This window comes from Pelecanus crispus, chromosome 3 (assembly GCF_030463565.1).
Source record: "Pelecanus crispus isolate bPelCri1 chromosome 3, bPelCri1.pri, whole genome shotgun sequence".
In the NCBI taxonomy this organism is placed as follows: Eukaryota; Metazoa; Chordata; class Aves; order Pelecaniformes; family Pelecanidae; genus Pelecanus; species Pelecanus crispus.
The window spans coordinates 126579922-126592118 of record NC_134645.1 but is presented as its reverse complement, the minus strand read 5'-3'; the positions used below and the strand labels follow the sequence as shown (position 1 = coordinate 126592118).

The 12197-nt window shown below is 43.5% G+C and overlaps 1 protein-coding gene across 6 annotated transcripts in view; it reads left to right on the top strand.

Moving 5' to 3' along the window:
- RUNX2 (RUNX family transcription factor 2) overlaps positions 1–12197 on the top strand; it is a 152682-nt gene that overhangs the window by 113811 nt on the left and 26674 nt on the right. For 5 of the 6 annotated variants that reach the window (XM_075708010.1, XM_075708015.1, XM_075708013.1 and 2 more), the window contains one exon: positions 3897–4070. The exons of the other annotated variant lie outside the window; for it this stretch is intronic. In XM_075708010.1, the coding sequence (XP_075564125.1) occupies positions 3897–4070 (174 nt within the window). The remainder of the gene's footprint in view (positions 1–3896; positions 4071–12197) is intronic. 6 annotated transcript variants of the gene reach the window in all.

The following is a 12197-nucleotide window of genomic DNA, read 5'->3' as shown; positions in this document are numbered from 1 at the left end:
ATTCTTTATGTAGCTTTCATATTGCTTTTTAATGTACTCACTGCTGCAGCAGATCACAGATTCTCCCTGAGCTATCCACACTTGCTACCCTAATCTTTTTTCCTGAAATAAAATTACGCCTCATGACCGAGACCAAGGAATACAGCTTTTCTTAGCGCACTCCCCTGGGATCAGGAATTTCTCTGTCAACGGACACATACATCAATGAGAGATGAAAAGCAGCTTGTGGAATGAGTTTTAAACATGTATCACATATTTCATTGCTGCTGCTTATGTGCTACTCAGAAGGCCTTTTTAGAGTGTTTTCAGCCCATACCTCATGGCTTCTCTGTACTTAATAGGATTTTTTTTTTCTGCACAGGAATCAGGGCAAGAGATTTATTTAAGTTGCCTACACTTCTTTGTGAGCAGCTCCTGAATATGAAGGTTTTGTTGAGTTTCCTGCTTACTTTCAACGTGAGCACGTCTTAGCTTTTATCAAAGCATAGTAACCCATAACGTGTGAAGCTGTAATGTAATATCGTCTCACTGGGACATTTCACTGGGGGAGTGTGGCTCCTTCTGTGGATCTCTTTGTCACAACATGACTCCGTGTTACAACCCTAAATTTTAAATGTCCAGAAAGGGAAGGCAAGTCTGCCTTTGGCCCCTTGCTGGTTTCTGGGGACTTGCAGTTCCATTGATGCCTGGGGTCTTCCAGATGTGCATATAGCTCTCTTTTCCCTACACTTCTTTTTTTTTTTTTTTGGGGGGGGGGAGGTGGCAACACCCAGATGCACACATCTCTAGATCATTTCAATTCAACCAGATGTGGGAATCTTTCTTCTTATTTCTTTTTTTCCCCCCTTTTTTTTTCTTCTTTTTTTCCTTTTTTTTCTTCTTTTTTCCCTCCTGCCTACGCTAAAGTGCACTGCTATGCTGCTGAATTTTGTCTTTCTGTGGTAGACCTAGTTCATTATAATAATAATACACATAATTAAATCTAAACTCTTTTCTAGCAAAGCTATGCATGGGCAAACAGAGCGTGATGAATACAAAGCTGGGGGTTATTGGGCACAGGTTGGTGCAGGAGTGCTGACCTATATAACAAGTCTTCATTGAGTTATCTGAAGACAGTTAAAATAGCTTGTGCACTCGTTTGTTAGTGAATCTTTAGGAAAAAGGGCACTGTATGAATGTAGCATGGGATTTTTCTACAAAAATTCAAAATAAAATTAACTTTGGGGGTGGATTCATTCCCATATAAAGTCAGCCCTGGCGTGTGAGGCCAAAGATAGGCTAATCATGTTTGCCTTATTTTGAGCCCTCTTGAATTTGCCAAAATGCGATTAGGAGCAAGTAGAAGAGAAAAGGGGAGGGGAAGGAGATGCCTTTAAAAAACAGAGTGGGAAATACAACTGGCAAAGGGAAAAGCAAATACATAAAAATTGTGGAGGAAAAGAATATGGAGAGGAGAAATCCCAAGAGAATACTGACTCTGTGTGTGAAAGTTGTTTCTTCAGATTTAGCAGCACCTAACTTGTACAAGTGGTAATTTAAATAGATTGAAAAGATAATGCTAAAGACTACCAGGTTAGATGTTATCCTGTTAGTTAAGCTGCCATTACAGAGTTGTTACAAGCCCACCAAAAATCGTTCCCCATTTAAAGTGATTGATACCTCCTGAAGAGAGGAGCAGCCACCCATGTCAGCTCTAACACAGAGCAGCAGCTTCTCCTTAACGAGAAAGCTCCCGCCTACCCCGTGCTTTTAGACTGAGTCATCCTGGGGGAGAAAAAGCATACTTCAAAGTACAAAATAATGGGTCAACTAATTAATTTTTTTACATTGCTAGAGAAGTTTCTCCAAAATTAAATTCCATCCAGTTTCTTCTCACCTCCCAACCTCAGTCCTTCACTTCTCTATTTAGAACCATGATTTCTCTGAATCTAGTTTGGATTTAGCTATCTGGTGCTGACATTGCTTTGCCTATATGTCACGTAGGCACCATGGTCCCAGTTAGATGATGTGAACCCATGTACTTCGGTACTGTGGTGAGAGGTACTGTTGAAAGGCATTTTTTTACGAGTGGTAGTCTGATAGTTCAATCTCAAGATTCAGTGGCCTCATGTATGCTTTTAAAATAAATTAACCAGTGCCAGAATTGGTTCTCTGGCCCTAAGGCCAGTGGGACACTGTGACTGTGTCTGCAAAGCTGAACTCTTGTAGCCTCCGGACAGGTGGCTGTGTTCACACTGCTGAGGGACAATGCAGATTATCTCAAGCTACTGGGGATCGTCCGGAAGGGTTCAAGCCCAAACCCTACCAGGGACCCTTCTTATTATTAAAAGCATAAAAATATCCTACCCAGTTATTGCTTGTGCCTGTGCCCTGGCACTGTTTACAGGGATGGAGGCAGACATGGAAGTGTTCAAAAAACGGGTAGATGTGGCTCTTCGGGACATGGTTTAGTCTAGTCTACCCTTGACTGGCTTAGAGTAGACTTGGTAGTGTAGGTTAATGGTTGGACTGGATGATCTTAAAGGTCTTTTCCAACCTAAACGATTCTATGATTCTATGATTCTGTGGTTCTGGGTTGCAGTCGGGGGGTCTGGGCCCCCGTTTCGGCTCTGCCAGAGGCTTTTTGTGTGACCTTGGTCGGTAGCTTAGGATAAGATTCATTCCATTTAATGTTGACTAATGGTGAGGGTGTCTAATTAAACTAGTCATGTGTGCTCCCTCTCTGATCAGAGAAGGAAGAGAAAGCAAATTCAGAAGGTGAATCATCCCGTTTTAAGACTGGTGTCAGAGACAAATGAGATGAATAGCCCTCTGGAAGTAGCTGTTTCTTTCCATTAACTGTAGAGGAAGTCTGCATTAGAAGAATTTAGACTAGATGCCGGATTTATGACTGACTAAAATTAAGTAAAGTTAGTCCTGACCTTATCTCTATGCCTGCCTGTTTCTCCATTTGTTGAATGATAGAAATAACACCTCCTGCACCTCACATTCAAAGGCGCCATTGGGCGAGGAGCATGCTATAAATACTTTGGAAAGAAATTAAACCTAGGGGCAAAAATACAACTATTAGAGAAGTGAAGTCTTTACTCTTGAAACATCTCAATGACCATATGAGCAGTACCAGTTGGGGCATCCTGTTGCTTTTGCCATTTTTGCCCTTTACATTTTGACATCCGAGCACCCCTAAATGAGTGTTCCCAATGCGGCCATATGGCACGAGGGCAGTTAGCCTGGTTTGGGGAGAGAAGTAGGAGCACCGAGGAAGGGTGACCATGCAAGGGAGCGTAGGGCCCAGTCTTGGCCAGCAGCTTTGAAAGTTTTCCTTGTGATACTGCTCTTCTCAGATGACAGTGACTATTTACTTTTTGGAAAATCTCCCCGAGGAATGAAAGCTAATGACTAACTGTGACAGAGTTAAAGAAAAAAAATCAGGGGAGAAGAAAAGCTTGCATTTTCTTTGCAAAAATCCACAACATATAAACCAGGCATGGAGTAATTGTCCCGCTTGATAACTTGTACTTACATACGAGGCTCGCTTTTGGAAAAGAAAGTTTGCCCCTTTAACTACCTAGTGTAGTTAAAGCAGCAAAAAAAAAAAAAAAAAAAAAAAGACAAAAAAGACCTTGTGTGGGTGTCCTCAGAAGTGCTTATTTTGATCCAAATTGCAACATGTTACACATCTGTATGGGCACAGTTAAGGCTTTCACCAGCACAGCCGTGCCCAAAACACAAATCACCCCACCGATGTTGCTGTGTTGTCGGGGATAGCTGAGATACCTATAAGTCCGTTAAATCTAATAACAGGTCCTTAGAGGCCATTTTGGGGTTTTTTTGGGGTGTGTTAAATTACTAAATCTTGTTATTAACGCTTTTATTTTATGATTTGCTGTTTCCAGGGCACAGACAGAAGCTTGATGACTCTAAACCTAGTTTGTTCTCTGAACGCCTCAGTGATTTAGGGCGCATTCCTCATCCCAGTATGAGAGTAGGGGTCCCGACCCAGAGCCCACGGCCCTCTCTGAACTCTGCACCAAGTCCTTTTAATCCACAAGGACAGAGTCAGATTACAGGTAAGAGACAGAACCATAGGTTTGACTTGCACAGGCAACGGTAGTAATTGCTTATGGATATTTGTGTCTCAGCTGCAGTAAAAGAGGCTGTTACAGAGTGAGAGATGTGTTCCAAGCAAAGCTAGGTGGGAAGTGGATTTTTCTATAGTGTTTGAAGCTGAAAATGTCTTTCTTTTTTTAAAATATCTTTTTTCCGTAAGTCCGAAGTAGTCCAAAATAGTCAATCTGGGTAAATTAAGTAGGAATCTGGTGAAATTCTAACTGCCACGTTGCTCTGCCTTGTCCTCCGTGTGTGCAATAGTACGTATTAGAATGAACGTTTTTATTCAGCGTTTTTATTTTGCACTGGTGTTGAGGGAAGCAGCCAGCATTTAATGGTCTTTCTATCAGAATAATAATACAATCCTCTCATGTGGCGGTTTTCTTCTAGCACCAGTGCTGACCACTGTTACAATAAATGATCTGGGTTATGGAGAAATCTCCAAAGGTTGCTTATGAGGGTTGTATGCAACATTTATGATTGCATGCTGAGAGACAGATTTCATTGTGCTGAGAGAAATCATAAAGTACCATGTGTCACAGATTATAAGACCGAAATAAGGTTTAACTGCAGCTATGCCAGAAGTTTGCAACAAAACTGTGAAGCCTACAAAATAAACCGATTTTGACATTTTTCTAAATTCAGAGCTGGTTAATTTTTTCAAAAGAGTGTCAAAACAACCTCTACCTAATTTTGGCCATTTCTACACTGAAAACTTGTGCTGACGTATTTGTGTCTATCCAGGATGTGACGAGGTGTTGCCCCTGAGCAAGTCACTTGCTAGAACTGTTGGAGAACTTCACCTAGATGCAAGTCCATCGACAAAACTCTTGGCTCAATTTTCTAGACCAGATTAAAACTCAGTTTTGCTGCTATAGTTGCATCTATACCAGGAGACCTTTGCCAGTCTTATAGACCAGTATTCCTTCTCTGGTAAAGCACTCCTAGTATAGACATAGTCTTTGAGTCAACCTAGGAAGATTTCTGGTTTCATGTTTCAAGTGGTTTTGACAAGATACCAGCTGAAACTTAGCGGTTTTAACAAAGTGTTGTGGCTTTCTTCTTCTTTCTTTTTCTTGTTTTTTAAGTTCCACTGGTTTATTAATTTGCAGTAAGAAAGAGAAGTAAGTGGGTTAATTTGAACCCAAAGCACTCAGAGAATTGAAACGAAAAAATTATTCCCATGAGCTGTGGCAAAGTTCTCCCAGATCTAGAAGTCTAGCTTTAACTAGCATAAAGTGTTTATAATATATTAAATATGTTGATAGTACGCATTACAAGGTACCTGCTGCCCACCAGCTTCCCAGAGCAGGTTTTTTGGCCAGGCTTAGTGTTTTCTTAGTTGGATATGTGAAGTCAGGGCTCTTGTGCGTATCATTTTCTGGGTACGAACTGCCAAACTAAAGCCCAATATTTTTTTCTAACCTACTGTCTTCTGTCTGGCAATGTTTGGGGACATAGTTCCTGAGAAAGCAGGGGGAAAAACTGGGGTTATAATCAGCTTTTTCTCCTTTTTCTTGTGCCTCCATAGTTTACCTATTGTGCAACACTATATCTAGGAACGAAGGAGGGTGAAATTCTTCCTGACCCCATCTGGTGATCAGCTTATGCCCTGAAGCACGAGAACTGAGATCCCCTTGTAATTTTCTTCCTAGCTAAGTGTAACCTCATATGTTGCTCTCATTCACGTAAATGCCTCCTGTAGAAAATGTTCTGCTGGGTTTGATTAATAGAGTACTTCTCTGCCTCGTTATGAATCAGCAGCAGCATTTACAGATCCGGGAGGTGAAAACTTCAGATGAGCTTTAAATAAGCCTGACTGGAAACAAAGCTGTGTGGCGTTCGCTGTCTTCTCTGCAAAGTTAAGAGTCAGCAGTTCAAAGTACCAGCTGAGACCTCATCGAGAGAGGGAAGATGTGGTGCTGGTAGGGCAGAGGGAGGTGAGCCGAACCGAGGAATGCAGGCTGACTTTCCCATCTATTGTGGATTATGTGCTTTTCTTGCCAGATAAACTCATGGTCATGGGATATTTTGGAATCCCAAATTGCTCTCATTTCCCCCAAAGCAGTGAGGACTCAGCTGCTTATTAAAGTTTGCAGTGAATACGGGGCTGTACTATGGCCCAATACAGTATTTGCCATGTTATTCCCCACCTTAGTCTCCACCTCAATTTAGAAAAGTTAAACACCCAGCCCTCAAAGGCTACTCGTTAGCTTTCTGGTAGCCCTCCCATTTAATAAGGCGATTAGTGTGAGCATGTTCCATCGGTACGAGCCTGTGAATTGTGCTGGTTTCCCCACAAGGCTTTTTGGTACTCTTCAGGATGTTGATTGTAATCTGTAAAGCTCTGCGTGCTTTGATGTTCCACCAAAGTGCTGGGATGCTTTTTGCGGACAGTCCCTCTGAGTTCTTCTGGGATGAATGGATGCTCGTTGCCACACAAACCCTGCCAACGAGAGACAAAGTTGATGCCGCAGACGAGGCACCTCTTTGATCGGGTGTGAGGTGACCATGGGAAATTGCTAAACGTCCGCCTGTTTGGTGTGGTGGTAGGGAGTGAGCTGTTTGGGCTGTCCATCTCCACCAGTTTCCCTGTTGCAGTGCGATATTCAGTGGGAATGATCCCCTGGCTTCTTGACATGGTCACTGCGCTGGTATGGCTTGGGTATGAATTGAAAGAGGAATAGACCCTTGTCTGAAAAACAAGGATTTTTTTATTACCTTTATTGGAATTAACCAAGCATTCCTTTAGAAATACCTTCGTTTCTTAATCTTTTCACCTAGTAATTTAGGGAAAATAATTAATTCCTAATAACTTTAACAGTAAATACTGTTTCCTACGACAAAATCCATATTATTGCTAGTAAGCACATAAACTGTTTTTGTTTCGTTCCACTTGAGGTCTTGCATAGCTATTGCATGATTAAACAGAAATAATATTTAAAGCCTGGCTCGCCCACACCTGAGTCTGAAAGAACTCAGCACTTTGGGGTTCACTCTTATATTTCTTTTCTCTGTCTAGGTTATGTTTATTTTCCTAGAGTATCAGAGTACAGGTTTTACAAATCACAGCACAGTCCTAAACCTACCAGAGGACAGGGCTGTGGCAGTGCAAGGCACAGAGTTGCCCTTATTCGACATGGCATTTTAACTAGGATTCTGCAAAAGCAACATCGAAGGGTCATTAAAAAACAAATCGTCCAATAAGCAGATGCCTTTGCTGAGGCAATGCAGATTCAATTTGAACCCCGCTTGCTGCCCATAAATCAGGAATCCTGTCTGTTCACATTTGGATACTGGTATATTTGCTTTTTTATTTTTTTTCCCTTTCCCTAACGGCACTCACACAACTTACTCACGTATCCGATTACGTTCCCGTTCAGACATTGAGCTGTTGCATCAGTGGTTCAGTATGAAAGGAGGAAAGCTGTTGTTTTTCTAAAACGCAACCCATGGGGATTAGCTTCTGTTGGCCAGGAAAAGCCACGGGCATAATGGCAGGAATGTGGTCGGCGCGAGGACCCCGGCGGCTGGGCTGCGGGGACTGCGAAGTGGGAGTTAAGTGAGGTTTCATGCTCCATCACCACCGTGGCACCGTCTGATCTATAGGCAACCTGTGACTTTCATCACTGAAATAACAGCACTCAAAAGCACGTCCCGTGAAATCTTTTTTTTTTTTTCCTTTTTCCTCTTCCCCTCCCCATGCACTTCAGGACATCGCGCTTTCATTTCTCATCATTTTTAGGGTTGTAGGAAGCAGATTTAAAGGCTTCAGAGCTGGCTTACCTGGAAGTTAGTGAGGGACCCATCTCCACTGGCAGGCAGGGACTGGTTTCAGGGACAGTGCAAACTGAGTCTGCTGGGAAGACCATGGGCAGAAAGCACTTTCAGCTCTCAGACGGAGGATGAGGATGGTACCAGCTGGGCCCTCCTTAATTCCCCTGTTCAGGACTTGCAAGCAATGGGCTGGACACTGCCCTTTTGCAGAGGCAGGGAGAAGGCAGAAAGCCACGCTCATCACAGCGTTGTCCTGGGCTCTGGATATGAAGCTGTGCAACGTCTGCCTCAAAGACCAGCGTCTGTTCTCCGAGACCATCAGCTGCAGGACAGGTTTGAAACAGAAACTGTGTAGCTGTTATTAGACCAGCCCTATGCAAGCGCCCTGCCAGGGGTTGGCTCTGTTTTGCCTGGGACCAGCAGCACTCTGAAGCACGTACCAGTTTGTAGCTGGTGCACATCAATCTGAGAGCACATCAGACAAAGTACATGGTTGCCTGGAACAGATGATTTAGAAATAGCCCAAGTAATAGGCTTCCAGGGTGAATTATGCCTTCAACTCACTGTAACATGGAATAAAAGCTACAGGACTCAGTGGATGAGGTGGTGGTGCTGGGATTTCTGCTGCCATGAACACAAGGGTGGCTGCAGTCTGCTGTATTTTGTGCAAATTGATTGCATCCTTCAGGCGACTGGCGAGTTGCCATTGTGAACTTCCATTTGGTAAAGCTTGTGTCCCTCCTATTAATGTATTCTTTGAACTTTATTTTTCGCCCCCCTTTACAATTTAGTTGCCCTACTGGCATGACTTGTTCAGTTTATTTTTTTTTCTTTCAGAAATACGGCTCTTGGGGGGGTGGGAAGAGAAATGGTTTTAGAGGTTCTTCAGGCCAGAATCTGGTCTCAATTACGCTTCTGTACATTGGGGTGTAACTTCATTGGATTTGACTTCACTGATTGAACTGGGCAATCCAGATCAAGCCCTGGCGTTTTAAAGATGCCTAAGAAATAGTCAGAGAAGAGGAGGAGGTTGCATTTTTGTTGTTGTTGTTTCGCTGGGGAGGGTGGTGTTACAACAATACTTGGGTTACTCATGCAGAAAGTCATCTTGACTTTGTTAAGATCAGAAGTGAGGATATTTGCCTTAAATGTTTACCAAAGATAGCTCTGGACAGCTTGTTTTTTGGTGTCAGCAGTAGCACTAATACAATCAGCAGCAGCCAGTGCTAGAGCTGATGGCTGGATTCAAATGAGAGTGGGTTTGCAAAGTGCGTGCACGCATGTGACATTGGGGTGTTACAGACGGTACGTGGAGGAGCTGCGAGCCTGTGATCATGCTCTGATCATGTAACTCAGCTTGGGAAATGGGAAATTGATTTTTTTTTTCCATAGTAAATCTGTGTGCTTCATAATCCAGTGCCAAAGCAGTGGAAAAACTCATTCTTCAGGGCTGTTTACGGGTTTTTTCTTCTCTCCATTGACACTTCAGAACATTTCCATTGAAGGAAGAGAAGTCACATTGCTGGAGAGCCAATGTTGTCAGTGGGAGAACGGGTCACTGGGGTTTTTTTCATTCTTTCTTTTTTTTTTTTTAGTTTTATACAGCGTGTCAAATCATAGACTGATTTTTAAAGCTGCTTATTGTCCATTAAGCGTCAATGTCCATTGTCCATTGATGCAGTCAATCACAGACCACAAGGGTCGAGAACCATGTGTATCTCCCACTGCCTGTAAATGTGGCAGTAAGAACGAGACACAAAATAATTTGCAATACTCAATATTTCCTGCTTCAGCGAATTTTACCTGGCAGTGCAAACGGGACAGAGCTGTTTGTGCACTAGTTTAGACCTCGCCCTGCTGACTTGTTTCAGCTGAGCTGTGCCCAGGCTTTCTTAGCATGTGCACGATATGCCCCTTTGTGAACAAATATGCTGAAAGCCGTACTTTTCTTCACACCCAGGCAGGCGTAACAGAAATGTTTACAAAAGGAGGACTGCTCTTAGTAATCACTCCAAAATTTTCAAGTGCAAATGCCGACCCAAAGTGGCCCTCTGCCTCCTTTGCTGTCGTTGAACTAGCCCTTCCCCATAGTTGCTGTACGGGAAGGTAGGACACTTTCTCCTGAGCTGCTCAGTGTATTTTTGTAGTAGCGTTTTCCCTTGTTTTCGAGGGATTCCTTTAGGGAGGAATATGCGTTTGCTCTGCCTCAGAGCTCTGGGGTTTCTCATCTGTTCTGGACTTTTCATGATTGGGAAGATGTGCTGCGTCTGCCAGAGCACGTGGTGCTTGGGGTGATGGCGCAAAGCGCCTGGCCCGCAGGGACCCGGCAGACACATGTGAGCCCTCCAGCCAGAGCAAACAGGGAAGCTGCTCTTTGGCGTAGCAGACCAAGGAAAACCTCTCGCAAATCCATTTGTAGCTTCATCCCTGCTGGTATGGCTAAATAGCCACTCCACCCCTTCTGTGCCCAAGCAAGGAGGAGGTGACCCTCCTAAGGACATCATTGTGTTTCTCCCACAAGCATCCGCTTGGATCTGCCCCAGAAGCACTGGCAGGCACCTCCCATGACACCCCTGGCACCCTCCTTGAGCCCAGGAGGTTTGGTTTGGTGGCGTGTGGGACCAGAAGAGACAGGCTGGTTGGGCCTCGGTGGCTGAAGTTTCTGCTCCAGCGGTGTTGCAGGGAACATCTGCTGGTGGGACCAAAGGGTGCTGCATGAGACCCAGCTACACATCTGCCTTCGAGGACTAGTCGGGGCAGCTTTGCACTCTGCCTCATGACATTTTACTACCGGGATTGTGCAACGCCATTGAGCAGCAATGTTTACCCTGTGGGCTAGCAGATCACCTGTCCCTTGGCAAGGCGAGGGCATTTCGCTGCTCTCTCCTCACGTGTCCGTGCAAACCTTGGCCACTGTCAGTGAGCAGAGGCTGGTTTTAGGGAATTTATTCCAGGATCTGGTGAAACCCATATCTTCAGTTTCTGGTTTCCTAATGGACCACAGATAATGCTTGAAGCCAGTCAGCCCCAGGTCAAAATTCCCCACCCTGCCTCCATCATGACCTCAGCCATGTCTTCGCTAACAGTCCACCCTCTCCTTTCTTTTTCTCTAAAAATACTTTGCAGTTTAAAATCTTACAGTCTGGACTCATGAGGAGCTGAAATCAAATATACGTATAAAAAAGAAATGTGGTAATGCGGCGCTGAGGTTGGGATGAGCTATTGAAGCAGTGTATAAATTTAAGCTAGTTGTCATAAGAATATATGATACAGGTCAACTGATGGTCCGTCCAGCCCCATATTCTGCCTCTGACAGCGCAGTATGAGATACTGTTTTGAAAGACCACATGAGCCTTTGAAAGACCACTTTTTGCCATTTGTCCTTCTTGTGTCCACACAGGCATTCACACTTGTTGGATTAAGGATGTTAGGTGTAAAACTAGGTCTAGCATGGCTGTTCAAAGTGGTGAGGGTGCCAGAGACACTCAAGATCTCATGCCATGAGGACTGCACTATGAGAGGTGGCATGAACCTCCAGAAGGCAGCTCCTGTCCTGAGGTTTTCACCATCTTAGACCAAAATCCTGTGAAAATATCTTCTGTTGTCGGGTTTTTTTCCAAGCCTTTACCTGCTATATAATTTCCTCCCAGCACTGGAGGTGACCTAAAACTTTAAGAGACTCTCTTTTGGATTCGGAAGCAGAGATTGAAAAGCTCTTGGAGTTTGAAGGAGCTCAGATATGATACTGTGCTCCTGACACATCATTAATTTTAAGATTGTTTTTCCAGCAAGCCTAGGCTTTCCGTTCCCAGTTGAAGATCATTTACCATTGACTGAACGGTGAATTATAGTAGTGGAACAAGGCAGAGAAATATGTCAATATCAGATATAACAACGAGCAGTCAGTCAAATCTGAACCTGCGCCAATCTATACAACCCTAGCCTTGAAATTGTTAAAACAAAGAAGTTCATTACATTTAATGATCAAGTGTCCTTCGGATTTCTGAGGAGTTTATGTTAACCACTTATATTACTCAGCTCTAATATAAATGGCAAACTCCAGGAAAATCCTCTTAAAATTAAATGGGAAAGTTGTTTTTTTTATATATATCTATATAGTTATTTTGCTTCAAGGAAGTATCTGCTTTCCAGACATCTCTTCAAACAAATCATGTCTGAACAGAAAAAATAAACAAGGAATAGCTGAAACTACAAGGTTGTGCTGTGTGGAAGAGCAGGGAAAGGAGTTAAAAAAAGAAAAAAAAAGTTGAATTTCCTGAAAAAGTGCCTTTGCTTATGCCATGTGGCTA